The sequence below is a fragment of the Notolepis coatsorum genome (assembly GCF_963971535.1).
Source record: "Notolepis coatsorum genome assembly, chromosome: 9".
NCBI classification, from domain to species: Eukaryota; Metazoa; Chordata; class Actinopteri; order Aulopiformes; family Paralepididae; genus Notolepis; species Notolepis coatsorum.
Window position 1 is genome coordinate 36931623 of NC_140173.1, and position 20207 is coordinate 36951829.

The 20207-nt window shown below is 42.8% G+C and overlaps 1 protein-coding gene across 1 annotated transcript in view; it reads right to left on the bottom strand.

Annotated features, from left to right (window-relative positions):
* wdr11 (WD repeat domain 11) overlaps positions 1 to 20207 on the bottom strand; it is a 191267-nt gene that overhangs the window by 61373 nt on the left and 109687 nt on the right. Inside the window, exon 17 of the mRNA XM_084321104.1 lies at positions 2466 to 2572. Within this exon, the coding sequence (XP_084177230.1) occupies positions 2466 to 2572 (107 nt within the window). The remainder of the gene's footprint in view (positions 1 to 2465; positions 2573 to 20207) is intronic.

The following is a 20207-nucleotide window of genomic DNA, read 5'->3' on the forward strand; positions in this document are numbered from 1 at the left end:
AGAGCGACGGTGACAGCTCCAGGGCGATGGTAGACAGCCCCGTAGGGTATAGAGCGACGGTGACAGCTCCAGGGCGACGGTAGACAGCCCCGTAGGGTATAGAGCAACGGTGACAGCTCCAGGGCGACGGTAGACAGCCCCGTAGGGTATAGGGCGACGGACAGCTCTGTTGTATGTTAGATGATAGTACGAGTATGTATGTGAGTTAGGAGCAGGGAACCAACCTGCTCTGTTGTATGTTAGAGCGATGCTCGGTTGTATGTTATTATCATAATAATAAGATCGATATACAGGTTAATTAAATAAGTTTAATTATGAAATAAGAGGGAGTTCGATCTCCAGTGGGGCCTTCTCACACCTAATAAATAGGCAGAGTCTTGAGGGGACACGTCACCAGAAAGAACTGGCGCGCGCTGGGGGTCAACCGTGGGACAAACGTAGAGCGCCGAGTGGGTATCGTTTAGCTGCTGGTGTCACGCCGGAAGACAACAAAACAGGGAACAGCCCTGTAGGATTAGATATGGGTGTTGAGAAGGTGGGGGACTAATAGAGAACAAATAGCGCCATGGGCTGTAGGACACTCACACCGTCCAACAGTCTGAAAGGGCGTGGCCATGGCAGGGGCTTGCAGAGGAAAAAAAATATATAGAGAACGAGCTGCAGGCCCAAAGCCACGGTAGACTAATAGAAAACACAGGGTCGAGTGTACAGAAAGACTGCCGGTGTTGTGTTTCTGCTTTCAAGGGGGGAATGACACCGACAGCGATGGAGATGGCCAGGAGACAGACTGGAGGAGGAGGAAGCCGCAGGGGCCAGGCACGGCAGCCTGGTACACAGATCGTCCACGACGAGAGAGAGGGCCGACGGCGGTGGAGATGAGCCTCAACCAAGATGACCGACAGGGCGGAGATGACCGACGGGGCGGAGATGACCGACGGGGCGGAGACGGCCGACGAGGCGGAGTCCAGCGGTCGCAGGCGGTGTTTGCCCAGGGGAGAACGAGGCAGACATTGGAGGGGGTTTCCCTGCGGAGACGCTGTTTAGAGAGCGTTTTGAAACAACAGAGCACGGGCGGTGAATCATGAACAAGCACTTCCTTTCAGAGTCAATCAGGAGATCGAGAGACGAGACAACAGCGAGAAGTCCTGTGTTCATTGATTAGGAGTATGAGATATAAATGGAGGATTCATATATAAGATATATGTATAGAAGGATATATATATATATAGAAGGTAGATAAGAGGGAGAACAGTAGAACAACAGGATATAATTATTGGGAGCAGACAGGGGGGCTCCAATGGTTATGAGTCGTTGGATGTTGTTGGTTTTGGTGGTCGGTTTCGGTTCCCTTTGTGCACGAAGGGGGCGCAAACAGACATCAGGCAGCAGGATCACTGGGTTGACCGTGGGCCGTCTTCGTTTCTTGTGCACGAGAGACGAGGTTGGTTTGCTTCAACCACAGGCTATTTTTGGCATAATTAATTAAAAAACCAAATAATGATTTATGATTCTGAAGGGGTGATAAGAATCAAGGGGGGATTGAGAGAAAATGGTGGTTTTTCAATGTATGTGATGTATAGATTGGGGGGAGTGACCACAGCTAAAACGGTGCCGGGTCAGAGAGGTCGAAGTGCATGCGGACGGTGGAAGCAGGAGACGGTGGTTCAGTAGCAGGGTGATTGTTGTGAGCCACACTGCCAGCGAGAGAATGTTTGTTGACATTCCTCATTAGAACATCTGAGATTAGAGTGTACTGTCTCGACGAGCAGGAGGGAGAGAGGTTCATCTTAATGCAACAGTGAATGAAACTGCATTTTAATGTGTGAAAGGTTAAACGCAGTTGTCATGACAACACGTCACATGACAACCAGAATGCGGGGCCGTCGTTGCGACGACGAACATCTATAAGTCGAACGGTGTTTCCGGGTGTTGAGCAGACTAGAATCTGACTGAGACTGGGAGGGAAGGAACCAGGAGAGACTCTTCCTCCTCCACCATCTAGGGGGGGGGGAAGGGAGAATGCCACATCATCATTACAGTAGCTTCGGCTAACACGAGGAGGGTTTCAGGCTAACGACCAGGCCTGACCACTATTGGACTGAATAACAAAAGGACGATAGATGAACACACCGAAAGATCATTAGAAATAGACTCTTCAAGGACAATACAATCTGTTAACATCTGAGCTGAGGTTTCTGTTTAGAGGAATAAAACCACGCTTTTTTCCTTGTAAGGTATTTCACGGTGTCGGAGTGTCGAATTATTATGGTTTATGGATTGCACGAACGGGGGAGATAAGGATCTTATCTACCAGTATCGGAGACGTCAGGACCATTAAAAGTACACAACGCAGAGGAATTGGATGGAGGGCCAAACAGACGAAGACGTGATACTGGCCAGTTTGATCAGAATCTTACAATGTGTTCATTAATTTGTGGTCTGGTGAGTGACAGACTGATAGTCACCTGGAGAGGCGGGCCTTGAGGTCCCAGAAGTTGAGGTTTCCGTCCACGTCTCCCAGGACAAGGGTGTCTCCCTTCCAGGCGATGCAGGCGATGCTACCCATACTGCCCTGCAACACAGGAAGACATGATGATGCTACCCATACTGCCCTGCAACACAGGAAGACATTATGATGCTACTATACCCATAGATATCTATAGAACACTAGATAGCTTAAGGCGGAGTCACCAGCGTCACTGAACCGCCGCCATCTTGCTCCAGTTAGCCTTGAGTGAGAGTGAGTGAGCTGCACAGACAAAAATACTCATAACTCGCTGAAATATTGACGGATTTACAAACGGGTTGGTTTGCTATAAACATCAAAGATGTAGTTATGATACTGCATACTTATAAAAAATAAATAAAATTAAAGATGTTTTTTTTTTACAAACCGCTTGAATCATAGCCACGTTAATAATGCTTGTAATAAACCAAACCGTTTGTAAATCCGTCAATATTTCAGCGAGTTATGAGTATTTTTGTCTGTGCAGCTCACTCACTCTCACTCAAGGCTAACTGGAGCAAGATGGCGGCGGTTCAGTGACGTCGCTCTCCATTGGCCGGCAGCGCGGGCAAGCTATCTAGTGTTCTATATATATCTATGACTATACCCACACTGCCCTGCAACAGAGGAAGACATTATGATGCTACCCATACTGCCCTGCAATACAGGAAGACATGATGATGCTACCCACACTGCCATGCAACACAGGAAGACATTATGATGCTACCCATACAGCCCTGCAATACAAGACATGATGATGCTACCCATACTGCGCTGCGATACAAGAAGACATGATGATGCTACCCATACTGCCCTGCAATACAGGAAGACATTATGATGCTACCCACACTGCCCTGCAACACAGGAAGACATTATGATGCTACCCACACTGCCCTGCAACACAGGAAGATATTATGATGCTACCCATACTGCCCTGCAACACAGGAAGACATTATGATGCTACCCACACTGCCCTGCAACACAGGAAGACATTATGATGCTACCCACACTGCCCTCAGTGCCCTGCAACACAGGAGGCCATTATGATGCTACCCACACTCACGGGCGCCTGAGCAATGGAGCAAGTGGAGCAGCTGCACCCCCACAATTGTACTTGGGGAAGAAAACGTGTGCTTTTGCACCCCCACTTTTTGATCATATGAAAAATATGATATGCCCCCCCCCAATATATAAATGTAACCATAACTACGTAATTTCAATCAAATTAATAATACGCAATGACACTTAATAGCAAGTTTTTAAGTTTCCAAAGATTGTGACCCCCCTGCCCCCCACATTTTAATGGTTTGATCAACTGCCTCCCACGGCCCCTCCCTCCCCCAGCAGTCAGTGGCGCATGCTGCAGGTAGGCTGAGTGTAAATATCACAGGCCACCGAGTGTGTCATTGGTGGCAGACTTTTCCAGTAAGTTGTTCAAACAAAGGATTATGTTAGACATGTCTTTACTATTGAGTGGTAGAACTTCTACCACTCAATACAATAAAAGTGTTCCACCCGTACCGGTCCCGAAATGCCATCTGGTCATACCGTAAATCCTCTAATAGTGGAGGTACATTAACGTTTCCCTCGCGTTAGCATTAGCGCTAGCCGCTAGCTAACGTTGTCATAATATCTAGATCTGTGGTGTCAGCTGGATGACGTTGACTTCGTTTGCAAACGTTAACGTTCGCTATCTATATGGCAGACGAGGCTGACGTTGTCCAGTTGACACATTACAGACCATGATGCTATGATAACGTTAGTAGCTAAAGCTACTGCATGTCAACAACTCAATTCGACTGAGGAAGTCGAGAAGGTACCACACGCTAAACCGTCCCCGGACACCGCAACCTTTAGACAGTTCCAACTTCAGTGTGTGCATTACGTTAATCCCACAATTACTCAACTGCACTCAATATTTAAATACCAATGCTAGTCTAAATAAATGTAGACAGACAATGTACGTATTAAAAAAAAAAAAAAAAATTATAATTATAATAATAATAATAATAATAATAATAATAATAATAATAATAATAATAATAATAATAATAATAATAATAATAATAATAATAATAATAATAATGCAATAAAAGTCTGAAAATGAAGGGATTATGTCCATGAGTGTCATTTTTTTAAATTAACCCATTCTCTGCCACCACTTTGATCATCCTAAGATGTTCACCTTCTTTGCAGGGCTATAAGTTTTTAAATTGTATTGCTAAATTGACATTACTATGGCCCATTCAACATCAATTATCTATCGTTCAGGATGTAGGAACGTTTTACTTTTTCATTCACACATTCATACTAAAATACCGTCTAGAGTATAAATATGTTTTTATCGTTTTCTGCAGTATTTCATAGAACGTGAGATATAGGCATAAATGCATATATTAGATTATCAAATGCAGTTTGATACCGATCCATGCTATATTAAACATTTCAACTGTACATGGTCCTAAACGTCATGACTGATCATCTGCGGGTGAACGGAGGGGGGGGGGTCGTTTATAATTCAATGACCGACGTTAAATGATTTATGTAGTATGGGTGATATATTGATCAGAGCAGTTTGTATCGAAAATGATAAAGAAAAACGCTGAAACTCACCCCAGTATCCTCGTAGCATTGGACGATGAGAGTGGAGCAAACAGATCCCAATTATGGGATGTTGATCAATGCGATCCATTTCCGGTTTGTATATTACTAATACACGTCCAAATCATGTTGATTATTGAGTTATGGCAAAGATCCATATCGACGGTGTCTGTATTGAGCCCCGGGACGATAAACGAGTGGCCGGACGAAAATAGGGGACGGACCGAGCTACAATGGGCACTTCCGGTTTGGCAACTCGCCGATCGGCCACCAGGTGGCGGTATTGAAGCGTTGCAGAGTTGTGATGGCTCAGACAGCATCAGCCAAGACTCCGTGGGTGAAATATGAATACCATGACGAAAATATGAAATATTGATCTCAAACACGCCTTACGGCGTGATTGGCAGACAACGCATGGCGGAGAAACCCGCCTTAACACGTGATTGGCGGAAAAATAGTTAAGGCCTGCCTCTAATATAAGCCTCTCTAATAAAGGCCTGGTGCTCTTTGCAGCTGAGGTAAATAGAAGACCCGTCCTATATTTGAGGATTTACGAATTACAAGTCATTTTAATTTTCTTAAGTTCTTACATTTTTACTTGTGCCTAGGGCTGTGACAATTATTATATATTTGCCTCATGATAATTCTCATACAATAAAATGGCAATATATGGTATAATTATCTTTTTTCTCATTCTTATTAAAAACTTGGCCTATTTGAAAGGAGATTGATTTAATAAAAATAAAAGAGCGAAAAATCAATATACAGTATATATACAGTATATATATATTAACACTTTAATCGCCAAAGACGCTGGGCAGCATCTTTCCCCGCCATGCTTATTCTGCCGAAGACGATTCAAGAGCGCCATCTGGTGGCCGATCGGGGGATCGCCCGGGGAGAAACAGGATGTAGAAGCTGGTGCTCATTTCAATTCGGTCCGATCACTCGCTATAGGTCCCGGGACTCGAGCTCGACACAATACATAGCGATCCGTTGCCAATAACTCGATAAACAACATGATTTGGACGTATATACTATTATACAACCTGGAAATGGATCGGGTATTTCTCCATCCCATAATAGAAAAAATTCTGTTCCACACTCATCTGCCAACGGCGCGAGGAAGCTACGGTGAGTTTCAGCGTTATCATATCACCCACACTAGATGAATGATATAACGTTGGCCACGGAATTATAAACGACCCCCCGCCCATCCGGTCAACATCAGATCATACTTAGTAACTCCTAGAAGCACGTCCAGTTGAAATGTTTTATCTCGCACAGATTCCTATCATCAAACTGTATTTCATCATCAATATAATGCATTTGGGGCTATAAATCAAGTTCTGGAGAAAGCTGCAGAAAACGATAAAAACATACTTATACTTTAGACCGTATTTTAGTATGAATATGTGAATGAAAAAGTATAATGTTGCTACACCCTGAACAATAGATATAGGACGTTGAATGGGCCATATTAATGTCAATTTAGCAATACAATTAAAAAAGTTATAGCCCTGCAAAGAAGGGGAACTTCTCCATGTTAAATAGGGCTGGCGAGGGATGGTAAATTATGAATTTAACCCCGGCGATCAAAGTGTTAATATATTATTATTAGGGATGTCCGATATTATCGGCCGACCGATATTATCGGCCGATATCGGCAGTAAAATGTGATATCGGAAAATATCGGTATCGGTTTAAAAAAAGAAAAAAACAATAACAATATTTGTTATATATATATCCAGTGAAATAATTAGTTACCTGAAATTATTCCGTTTTTTTGGGGTGGGAAACCCTGCATATATCGGTATCGGTTGATATCGGTTGATATCGGTATCGGAAATTAAGAGTTGGACAATATCGGAATATCGGTATCGGTAAAAAAGCCAATATCGAGCATCCCTAATTATTATTATTATTATTATTATTATTATTATTATTATTATTATTATTATTATTATTATTATTATTATTATTATAGTAATTGGCTATCATACTGCAATATAAACTGAGTTTTATAGTGAAAAGAGCAGCTTTATTGGTCAAGATTGAAGGCTCTATATTGCAGGAAATTGCACGTACAGGTGTTCATTAAATTAAAAAAAATCTTCCGTGGAGGTCCAAACCAGCCCTTGCCTGTCACTTAATAATCTTGCACCCCCACTTTCAACTATAACTAGGTGGCCATGCCCACACTGCCCTGCAACACAGGAAGACATTATGATGCTACCCACACTGCCCTGCAACACAGGAAGACATTATGAAGATTAAACACCACTTTCAGAAAACCCTCGAGTCTCTGAACAGCCAACTTTTCAGGAATTGAAAAAATACATTTAGTGCTTTTATCCAAGCAAACTGCATATATGTCTTTAGCACAGGTGGTCCCTGTGAGAATGGAACCCACAACCGTGGCAGCGTCAGTAAAATGCTCTACATTTGGCTTTGAAAATGAATGTTACACAATAAAAACTCTACATCAGGTCTCATCCCATATCGCAATAAAAACCAGCTATTCGACATCTGGGCTCATCCCATAACGCGATAAAAACAGGTACTCTACATCTGGTCTCGTCCCATAAAGCGATACAAACCAGCTATTCGACATCTGGTAGAATCCCATAAAGCAATAAAAACCAGCTACTCAGGCCGGCCGGGTAGCGCAGCGGACTAGGCGTCTGTCTACCACCACAGAGCCAGTGGGATCGAATCCGGCTGTGGTGCCTCCGGCTTAGCCGACCGTCCATACTAACACAATTGGCAGTGTTAGCGGGTGGGAAGCTGGCGAGGGTAGGTCCTGGTCGTTGTAAACAGCGACTCCTACAGTTTGGTCGGGGTGCCTGCACAGCAAGGGAAGGATCTGGGAGATGTAGTGTGACCTTCCACACGTTACACTCTCCCGGTGAGAGTCCGCGCTGCCAGGTGAAAAGAAGCGGTGGGCTGGCTACACATGTGTCGGAGGAAGCATGTGATAGTCTCCGCCCTCCCAGACCGACGGTAGGGGGTAGAGTGCACAATGACCAGGAAGGGGGTTGGGAATTGGCATAACGACTAACAATGGGATGGGAGAAAAAAACGGAAAAAGAAGGGGGGAAAAGATAATAAAAATACTCTACATCTGGTCTGATCCCATAAAGCAACCATGCTACAATCCTACAAACACCAGCTACTCCTCCACATCTGATCTCTTAATTAGAAGTGCGAGGATAGGGAAAGGTAAAAATGCCACAACCGGAGCATGTGAGGTGACCAAACGTCAGTCCAATGAATATCAAGCCGTTTAAATGATCTCCTCTCCTCTGGCGGCCGAGAGCCGCACCGTGGCACAACACACAACTTTTTAGTGGAGTTTCCATCACTGTTTCCTGCCACAGATACGGAGATGCTATATGCCTGTGATGTGAGAGGCTGTAAAGCGCACAGGGGACACATATGCAAATCTTTGACTGGTGAATCTGCGGCCGTCGTACAGATAAGGCGGTAATTGAAGCCTCCGCTTTACCTCTGGGACGTACTGTCGTATCTGTACGACGGATGCAGATTCACCAGTCAAGGCTTTTCTGCCGCGATGGGAGGAATGTATATAGGGGGAAGCAGGCAGAACAGAGAGAGGCCAGGTTGCTGCTTGGCATAATGAAACAACTGCATCAAATCTGATATGCTGCCATATTCCAGTGTTGCTGTGAGAGTTATTCTCAGTCGTGGACTATGGTGATGTAGTTTATAGACATGTTGCGGCTTCCACTCTTAAACCCCCTCTCTATTATCGAGAACACACAAACATATTATTTATTAAATCTAGAATAACTCAACTTGAAGACATGGTTAAGTTTCAAATAGTGTTAATTATGTTTAGGGCAAGAAATAAGATAGTGCAAGGAAAGTTACAACATCTTTTTCATTTAGAAAGTGAGTTAAGTAGGAGGAAATACAATTTTAAACATCAGTTTGCACGTACCACACTTGAGCAGATGTGTCCCAGTTGACACCACAGATCTAGATATTATGACAACGTTAGCTAGCGCTAAAGCTAACGCTAATGCTAACGCGAGGGAAACGTTAATGTACGGTAGTCAGTGTAGCGGGAGGCAGCACTTGATTTCCATTGGCAAGAGTTTATCTCATTCTATATCACGGCACGAAAATTTTTTAAAATACTTTTTTTTGCGACCTTATATTAGAGACCGGCCTGTGTTTGTCTAAATGCATCAAACCCCCGGCCATTATAAGAGGCCCCTCCTTTATTGGAGGTCCCTCCTCTATTAGAGGATTTACGGTATATATATATATATAAAAATGAAAGTCGCTCTGTTTCTTGAAGTGTGTAGGGAATAGTCAGAACAAATCTTTTGTCTGATTCCCAGAGGCAATAGATGAGCCAGAAGCTCAGTGTGCCTCCAGTTTAACATCATATAGGTGTACGTTAGGCTTGTTACCAGGATACTTGGAGTAAATCCTATAGGTGTTACCAAGAGACTTGGAGTAAATCATATAGGTGTAAGTTAGGCTTGTTACCAAGAGACTTTGAGTAAATCCTATAGGTGTAAGTTAGGCTTGTTACCAAGAGACTTGGAGTAAATCCTAGCGGGGTAAATTAGGCTTGTTACCAAGAGACTTGGGAGTAAATCCTAGCGGTGTAAGTTAGGCTTGTTCCCAAGAGACTTGGAGTAAATCCTAGCGGTGTAAGTTAGGCTTGTTACCAAGAGACTTGGAGTAAATCCTAGCGGGGTAAGTTAGGCTTGTTACCAAGAGACTTGGAGTAAATCCTAGCGGTGTAAGTTAAGCTTGTTACCAAGAGACTTGGAGTAAATCCTAGCGGGGTAAGTTAGGCTTGTTACCAAGAGACTTGGAGTAAATCCTAGCGGGGTAAGTTAGGCTTGTTCCCAAGAGACTTGGAGTAAATCCCAGTGGATCCCGTTCCATTTCAATAACCCAGACAGCAAGGGCAACAAAGCCCTCAGGGAGGAAGACTCATCGGAGATTAGATCCGTGTGTATTAAAATGCTCCTCTTCAGTAACCCGGTCTTCTCTCCGTTTAACGCACGCAGGTCGGACCGGATGATATCGGTTATCTTTTAGAGCGATGTGAGCCACTCAAATAGACCAAGAAAGTCATAGTAACCTTTAAACTGCTCATGTCTGTTTGGATTGCGGTGACGGCAAGCCCAGTGGCACCTCCATCTCGCCAGAGTCCTGAGTCAGCAATATCTATATATACTTTGCATGCCGACAGCAGTGTGTGTTTGCTGTGGGGGGTGTAATAGTGTAATAGTGAGAAGCGTGGTCCGATTTATTATCGTCTTGAATTGACAAAGGAAAGGGCGATGCAGGCTCAATCATTTCATGAACACTAAAAACGCACCAACTCACAAAACAAACATACTCCTGCAGATTCTTCCTGAACAACGTGAGATAGATCCGCCCCTTCCTGATAAAAGAAGCCAGCTCCTCCTACAATCAACAGTAATGTCTCACCTTGACTACTGCAATGCACCGTTAGATGGTTTAACGGCTTGCGCCACCAAAGCTCTTCAACTCATACAGAACTCAGCGGCTTGCCTGATCGCTCTCAGAGTGTACCACTCAAGTTCTGTTGATACATCATGGATACTGCTGTGTTGGTCTTGACTCAGACTTGATAAACTCTGGTCTTGACTCAGACTTGATAAACTCTGGTCTTGACTCAGACTTGATAAACTCTGGTCTTGATCTTGACTTGATAAACTCTGGTCTTGACTCAGACTTGATAAACTCTGGTCTTGACTCAGACTTGATAAACTCTGGTCTTGGTCTTGACTCAGACTTGATAAACTCTGGTCTTGGTCTTGAGTCAGACTTGATAAACTCTGGTCTTGGTCTTGACTCAGACTTGATAAACTCTGGTCTTGGTCTTGACTCAGACTTGAGAAACTCTGGTCTTGACTCAGATTGGTAAACTCTGGTATTGGTCTTGAGTCAGACTTGATACACTTTGGTCTTTATCTTGACTCAGACTTGATAAACTCTGGTCTTGGTCTTGACTCAGACTTGATAAACTCTGGTCTTGGTCTTGACTCATACTTGATCAACTCTGGTCTTGATCTTGACTTGATAAACTCTCTGGTCTTGACTCAGACTTGATAAACTCTGGTCTTGACTCAGACTTGATAAACTCTGGTCTTGACTCAGACTTGATCAACTCTGGTTTTGATCTCGACTTGATCAACTCTGGTCTTGATCTTGACTTGATAAACTCTGGCCTTGATCTTGACTTGATAAACTCTGGTCTTGATCTTGACTTGATAAACTCTGGCCTTGATCTTGACTTGATAAACTCTGGCCTTGATCTTGACTTGATAAACTCTGGCCTTGATCTTGACTTGATAAACTCTGGTCTTGACTCAGACTTGATAAACTCTGGTCTTGACTCAGACTTGATAAACTCTGGTCTTGACTCAGACTTGATAAACTCTGGTCTTGACTCAGACTTGATAAACTCTGGACTTGGTCTTGACTCAGACTTGATAAACTCTGGTCTTGGTCTTGACTCAGACTTGATAAACTCTGGTCTTGGTCTTGACTCAGATTGGTAAACTCTGGTCTTGGTCTTGAGTCAGACTTGATACACTCTGGTCTTGACTCAGACATGATAAACTCTGGTCTTGGTCTTGAGTCAGACTTGATAAACTCTGGTCTTGAGTCAGACTTGATAAACTCTGGTCTTGGTCTTGACTCAGACTTGATAAACTCTGGTCTTGACTCAGACTTGATAAACTCTGGTCTGACTCAGACTTGATAAACTCTGGTCATGGTCTTGACTCAGACTTGATAAACTCTGGTCTTGACTCAGACTTGATAAACTCTGGTCTTGACTCAGACTTGATAAACTCTGGTCTTGATCTTGACTTGATAAACTCTGGTCTTGACTCAGACTTGATAAACTCTGGTCTTGACTCAGACTTGATAAGCTCTGGTCTTGATCTTGACTTGATCAACTCTGGTCTTGATCTTGACTTGATAAACTCTGGTCTTGACTCAGACTTGATAAACTCTGGTCTTGACTCAGACTTGATAATCTCTGGTCTTGACTCAGACTTGATAAACTCTGGTCTTGGTCTTGACTCAGACTTGATAAACTCTGGTCTTAACTCAGACTTGATAAACTCTGGTCTTGACTCAGACTTGATACACTCTGGTCTTGACCAGACTTGATCAACTCTGGTCTTGATCTTGACTCAGACTTGATAAGCTCTGGTCTTGATCTTGACTCAGACTTGATAAACTCTGGTCTTGACTCAGACTTGATCAACTCTGGTCTTGATCTTGACTTGATAAACTCTGGCCTTGATCTTGACTTGATAAACTCTGGTCTTGACTCAGACTTGATAAACTCTGGTCTTGACTCAGACTTGATAAACTCTGGTCTTGACTCAGACTTGATAAACTCTGGTCTTGACTCAGACTTGATACACTCTGGTCTTGGTCTTGACTCAGACTTGATCAACTCTGGTATTGATCTTGACTCAGACTTGATAATCTCTGGTCTTGGTCTTGACTCAGACTTGATAAACTCTGGTCTTGATCTTGACTCAGACTTGATCAACTCTGGTCTTGGTCTTGACTCAGACTTGATCAACTCTGGTCTTGATCTTGACTCAGACTTAATCAACTCTGGTCTTGGTCTTGACTCAGACTTGATAAACTCTGGTCTTAACTCAGACTTGATACACTCTGGTCTTGATCTTGACTCAGACTTGATAAACTCTGGTCTTGACTCAGACTTGATACACTCTGGTCTTGGTCTTGACTCAGACTTGATAAACGCTGGTCTTGATCTTAACTCAGACTTGATAAACTCTGGTCTTGGTCTTGACTCAGACTTGATACACTCTGGTATTGGTCTTGACTCAGACTTGATACACTCCGGTCTTGGTCTTGACTCAGACTCGATAAACTCTGGTCTTGGTCTTGACTCAGACTTGATAAACTCTGGTCTTGATCTTGACTCAGACTTGATACACTCTGGTCTTGGTCTTGACTCAGACTTGATAAACTCTGGTCTTGACTCAGACTTGATACACTCAGGTCTTGATTTTGACTCAGAGTTGATACACTCTGGTATTGGTCTTGACTCAGACTTGATAAACTCTGGTCTTGGTCTTGACTCAGACTTGATACACTCTGGTATTGGTCTTGACTCAAACTTGATACACTCTGGTATTGGTCTTGACTCAGACTTGATAAACTCTGGTCTTGGTCTTGACTCAGATTTGATACACTGGTCTTGACTCAGATTGGTAAACTCTGGTATTGGTCTTGAGTCAGACTTGATACACTTTGGTCTTTATCTTGACTCAGACTTGATAAACTCTGGTCTTGGTCTTGACTCAGACTTGATAAACTCTGGTCTTGGTCTTGACTCATACTTGATCAACTCTGGTCTTGACTCAGACTTGATAAACTCTGGTCTTGATCTTGACTTGATAAACTCTGGTCTTGATCTTGACTTGATAAACTCTGGTATTGGTCTTGACTCAGACTTGATAAACTCTGGTCTTGATCTTGACTTGATAAACTCTCTGGTCTTGACTCAGACTTGATAAACTCTGGTCTTGACTCAGACTTGATAAACTCTGGTCTTGACTCAGACTTGATCAACTCTGGTTTTGATCTTGACTTGATCAACTCTGGTCTTGATCTTGACTTGATAAACTCTGGCCTTGATCTTGACTTGATAAACTCTGGTCTTGATCTTGACTTGATAAACTCTGGCCTTGATCTTGACTTAATAAACTCTGGCCTTGATCTTGACTCAGACTTGATAAACTCTGGTCTTGACTCAGACTTGATACACTCTGGTCTTGGTCTTGACTCAGACTTGATAAACGCTGGTCTTGATCTTAACTCAGACTTGATAAACTCTGGTCTTGGTCTTAACTCAGACTTGATACACTCTGGTATTGGTCTAGACTCAGACTTGATACACTCCGGTCTTGGTCTTGACTCAGACTCGATAAACTCTGGTCTTGGTCTTGACTCAGACTTGATAAACTCTGGTCTTGATCTTGACTCAGACTTGATACACTCTGGTCTTGGTCTTGACTCAGACTTGATAAACTCTGGCCTTGATCTTGACTTGATAAACTCTGGTCTTGATCTTGACTTGATAAACTCTGGCCTTGATCTTGACTTGATAAACTCTGGCCTTGATCTTGACTCAGACTTGATAAACTCTGGTCTTGACTCAGACTTGATACACTCTGGTCTTGGTCTTGACTCAGACTTGATAAACGCTGGTCTTGATCTTAACTCAGACTTGATAAACTCTGGTCTTGGTCTTAACTCAGACTTGATACACTCTGGTATTGGTCTAGACTCAGACTTGATACACTCTGGTCTTGGTCTTGACTCAGACTTGATAAACTCTGGTCTTGACTCAGACTTGATACACTCAGGTCTTGATTTTGACTCAGAGTTGATACACTCTGGTATTGGTCTTGACTCAGACTTGATAAACTCTGGTCTTGGTCTTGACTCAGACTTGATACACTCTGGTATTGGTCTTGACTCAGACTTGATACACTCTGGTATTGGTCTTGACTCAGACTTGATAAACTCTGGTCTTGGTCTTGACTCAGATTTGATACACTGGTCTTGACTCAGATTGGTAAACTCTGGTATTGGTCTTGAGTCAGACTTGATACACTTTGGTCTTTATCTTGACTCAGACTTGATAAACTCTGGTCTTGGTCTTGACTCATACTTGATCAACTCTGGTCTTGACTCAGACTTGATAAACTCTGGTCTTGATCTTGACTTGATAAACTCTGGTCTTGATCTTGACTTGATAAACTCTGGTATTGGTCTTGACTCAGACTTGATAAACTCTGGTCTTGATCTTGACTTGATAAACTCTCTGGTCTTGACTCAGACTTGATAAACTCTGGTCTTGACTCAGACTTGATAAACTCTGGTCTTGACTCAGACTTGATCAACTCTGGTTTTGATCTTGACTTGATCAACTCTGGTCTTGATCTTGACTTGATAAACTCTGGCCTTGATCTTGACTTGATAAACTCTGGTCTTGATCTTGACTTGATAAACTCTGGCCTTGATCTTGACTTGATAAACTCTGGCCTTGATCTTGACTTGATAAACTCTGGCCTTGATCTTGACTTGATAAACTCTGGTCTTGACTCAGACTTGATAAACTCTGGTCTTGACTCAGACTTGATAAACTCTGGTCTTGACTCAGACTTGATAAACTCTGGTCTTGACTCAGACTTGATAAACTCTGGACTTGGTCTTGACTCAGACTTGATAAACTCTGGTCTTGGTCTTGACTCAGACTTGATAAACTCTGGTCTTGGTCTTGACTCAGATTGGTAAACTCTGGTCTTGGTCTTGAGTCAGACTTGATACACTCTGGTCTTGACTCAGACTTGATAAACTCTGGTCTTGGTCTTGAGTCAGACTTGATAAACTCTGGTCTTGAGTCAGACTTGATAAACTCTGGTCTTGGTCTTAACTCAGACTTGATAAACTCTGGTCTTGACTCAGACTTGATAAACTCTGGTCTTGACTCAGACTTGATAAACTCTGGTCTTGGTCTTGACTCAGACTTGATAAACTCTGGTCTTGACTCAGACTTGATAAACTCTGGTCTTGACTCAGACTTGATAAACTCTGGTCTTGATCTTGACTTGATAAACTCTGGTCTTGACTCAGACTTGATAAACTCTGGTCTTGACTCAGACTTGATAAGCTCTGGTCTTGATCTTGACTTGATCAACTCTGGTCTTGATCTTGACTTGATAAACTCTGGTCTTGACTCAGACTTGATAAACTCTGGTCTTGACTCAGACTTGATAATCTCTGGTCTTGACTCAGACTTGATAAACTCTGGTCTTGGTCTTGACTCAGACTTGATAAACTCTGGTCTTAACTCAGACTTGATAAACTCTGGTCTTGACTCAGACTTGATACACTCTGGTCTTGACCAGACTTGATCAACTCTGGTCTTGATCTTGACTCAGACTTGATAAGCTCTGGTCTTGACTCAGACTTGATCAACTCTGGTCTTGATCTTGACTTGATAAACTCTGGCCTTGATCTTGACTTGATAAACTCTGGTCTTGACTCAGACTTGATAAACTCTGGTCTTGACTCAGACTTGATAAACTCTGGTCTTGACTCAGACTTGATAAACTCTGGTCTTGACTCAGACTTGATACACTCTGGTCTTGGTCTTGACTCAGACTTGATAAACTCTGGTCTTGACTCAGACTTGATCAACTCTGGTCTTGATCTTGACTTGATAAACTCTGGCCTTGATCTTGACTTGATAAACTCTGGTCTTGACTCAGACTTGATAAACTCTGGTCTTGACTCAGACTTGATAAACTCTGGTCTTGACTCAGACTTGATAAACTCTGGTCTTGACTCAGACTTGATACACTCTGGTCTTGGTCTTGACTCAGACTTGATAAACTCTGGTATTGATCTTGACTCAGACTTGATAATCTCTGGTCTTGGTCTTGACTCAGACTTGATAAACTCTGGTCTTGATCTTGACTCAGACTTGATCAACTCTGGTCTTGGTCTTGACTCAGACTTGATCAACTCTGGTCTTGATCTTGACTCAGACTTAATCAACTCTGGTCTTGGTCTTGACTCAGACTTGATAAACTCTGGTCTTAACTCAGACTTGATACACTCTGGTCTTGATCTTGACTCAGACTTGATAAACTCTGGTCTTGACTCAGACTTGATACACTCTGGTCTTGGTCTTGACTCAGACTTGATAAACGCTGGTCTTGATCTTAACTCAGACTTGATAAACTCTGGTCTTGGTCTTGACTCAGACTTGATACACTCTGGTATTGGTCTTGACTCAGACTTGATACACTCCGGTCTTGGTCTTGACTCAGACTCGATAAACTCTGGTCTTGGTCTTGACTCAGACTTGATAAACTCTGGTCTTGATCTTGACTCAGACTTGATACACTCTGGTCTTGGTCTTGACTCAGACTTGATAAACTCTGGTCTTGACTCAGACTTGATACACTCGGGTCTTGATTTTGACTCAGAGTTGATACACTGGTATTGGTCTTGACTCAGACTTGATAAACTCTGGTCTTGGTCTTGACTCAGACTTGATACACTCTGGTCTTGGTCTTGACTCAGATTTGATACACTGGTCTTGGTCTTGACTCAGACTTGATAAACTCTGGTCTTGGTCTTGACTCAGACTTGATAAACTCTGGTCTTGATTTTGACTCAGAGTTGATCAACTCTGGTCTTGGTCTTGACTCAGACTTGATCAACTCTGGTCTTGGTCTTGACTCGGTTTCAACTACAACACTGGAAATAACACAAGAGTATAGCTGAATGTTTGATGTTGTCCTGGTTACGTCTATGTGTATGTGTGTGTGTGTGTGTGTGTGTGTGTGTATCTGTGTGTGTGTTTGCCTGCTGTTTTATAGGTGACAACCATTGATTTGACAGCATGTCTTTTATGTCTGTGTGGTACGTTCCATTTGACTCAGACTTGATAAACTCTGGTCTTGGTCTTGACTCAGACTTGATAAACTCTGGTCTTGGTCTTGACTCAGATTGGTAAACTCTGGTCTTGGTCTTGAGTCAGACTTGATACACTCTGGTCTTGACTCAGACTTGATAAACTCTGGTCTTGGTCTTGAGTCAGACTTGATAAACTCTGGTCTTGAGTCAGACTTGATAAACTCTGGTCTTGGTCTTGACTCAGACTTGATAAACTCTGGTCTTGACTCAGACTTGATAAACTCTGGTCTTGACTCAGACTTGATAAACTCTGGTCTTGGTCTTGACTCAAACTTGATAAACTCTGGTCTTGACTCAGACTTGATAAACTCTGGTCTTGACTCAGACTTGATAAACTCTGGTCTTGATCTTGACTTGATAAACTATGGTCTTGACTCAGACTTGATAAACTCTGGTCTTGACTCAGACTTGATAAGCTCTGGTCTTGATCTTGACTTGATCAACTCTGGTCTTGATCTTGACTTGATAAACTCTGGTCTTGACTCAGACTTGATAAACTCTGGTCTTGACTCAGACTTGATAATCTCTGGTCTTGACTCAGACTTGATAAACTCTGGTCTTGGTCTTGACTCAGACTTGATAAACTCTGGTCTTAACTCAGACTTGATAAACTCTGGTCTTGACTCAGACTTGATACACTCTGGTCTTGACCAGACTTGATCAACTCTGGTCTTGATCTTGACTCAGACTTGATAAGCTCTGGTCTTGACTCAGACTTGATCAACTCTGGTCTTGATCTTGACTTGATAAACTCTGGCCTTGATCTTGACTTGATAAACTCTGGTCTTGACTCAGACTTGATAAACTCTGGTCTTGACTCAGACTTGATAAACTCTGGTCTTGACTCAGACTTGATAAACTCTGGTCTTGACTCAGACTTGATACACTCTGGTCATGGTCTTGACTCAGACTTGATAAACTCTGGTCTTGACTCAGACTTGATCAACTCTGGTCTTGATCATGACTTGATAAACTCTGGCCTTGATCTTGACTTGATAAACTCTGGTCTTGACTCAGACTTGATAAACTCTGGTCTTGACTCAGACTTGATAAACTCTGGTCTTGACTCAGACTTGATAAACTCTGGTCTTGACTCAGACTTGATACACTCTGGTCTTGGTCTTGACTCAGACTTGATAAACTCTGGTATTGATCTTGACTCAGACTTGATAATCTCTGGTCTTGGTCTTGACTCAGACTTGATAAACTCTGGTCTTGATCTTGACTCAGACTTGATCAACTCTGGTCTTGGTCTTGACTCAGACTTGATCAACTCTGGTCTTGATCTTGACTCAGACTTAATCAACTCTGGTCTTGGTCTTGACTCAGACTTGATAAACTCTGGTCTTAACTCAGACTTGATACACTCTGGTCTTGATCTTGACTCAGACTTGATAAACTCTGGTCTTGACTCAGACTTGATACACTCTGGTCTTGATCTTGACTCAGACTTGATAAACGCTGGTCTTGATCTTAACTCAGACTTGATAAACTCTGGTCTTGGTCTTGACTCAGACTTGATACACTCTGGTATTGGTCTTGACTCAGACTTGATACACTCCGGTCTTGGTCTTGACTCAGACTCGATAAACTCTGGTCTTGGTCTTGACTCAGACTTGATAAACTCTGGTCTTGATCTTGACTCAGACTTGATACACTCTGGTCTTGGTCTTGACTCAGACTTGATAAACTCTGGTCTTGACTCAGACTTGATACACTCGGGTCTTGATTTTGACTCAGAGTTGATACACTGGTATTGGTCTTGACTCAGACTTGATAAACTCTGGTCTTGGTCTTGACTCAGACTTGATACACTCTGGTCTTGGTCTTGACTCAGATTTGATACACTGGTCTTGGTCTTGACTCAGACTTGATAAACTCTGGTCTTGGTCTTGACTCAGACTTGATAAACTCTGGTCTTGATTTTGACTCAGAGTTGATCAACTCTGGTCTTGGTCTTGACTCAGACTTGATCAACTCTGGTCTTGGTCTTGACTCGGTTTCAACTACAACACTGGAAATAACACAAGAGTATAGCTGAATGTTTGATGTTGTCCTGGTTACGTCTACGTGTATGTGTGTGTGTGTGTGTGTGTGTATCTGTGTGTGTGTTTATAGGTGACAACCATTGATTTGACAGCATGTCTTTTATGTCTGTGTGGTACGTTCCATTTGTAGGGTTCAGTTTCCGTGCCAACAGAGACATCGATTTGTCTCTAATGAGACAAATAAAACCAACCCAACGGTCTTCTCTGTTCCTTTTTTTTCTTTTTGATTGATTTTAGCATTTTTACAGCTTTTTATTGGCCATACAAGACCGACAGAGGAGAGGGGGAGAGAGAGAGAGAGAGAGAGAGAGAGATAAAGAGAGAGAGAGAGAGAGAGAGAGAGAGAGAGAGAGAGAGAGAGAGAGAGAGAGAGAGAGAGAGAGAGAGAGAGAGAGAGAAAGAGAGAGAGAGAGAGAAATAGAGAGAGAGTGAGAGAGAGAAAGAGAAAGAAAGAGAGAGAGAGAATATATATGGGGAAAGAAGTG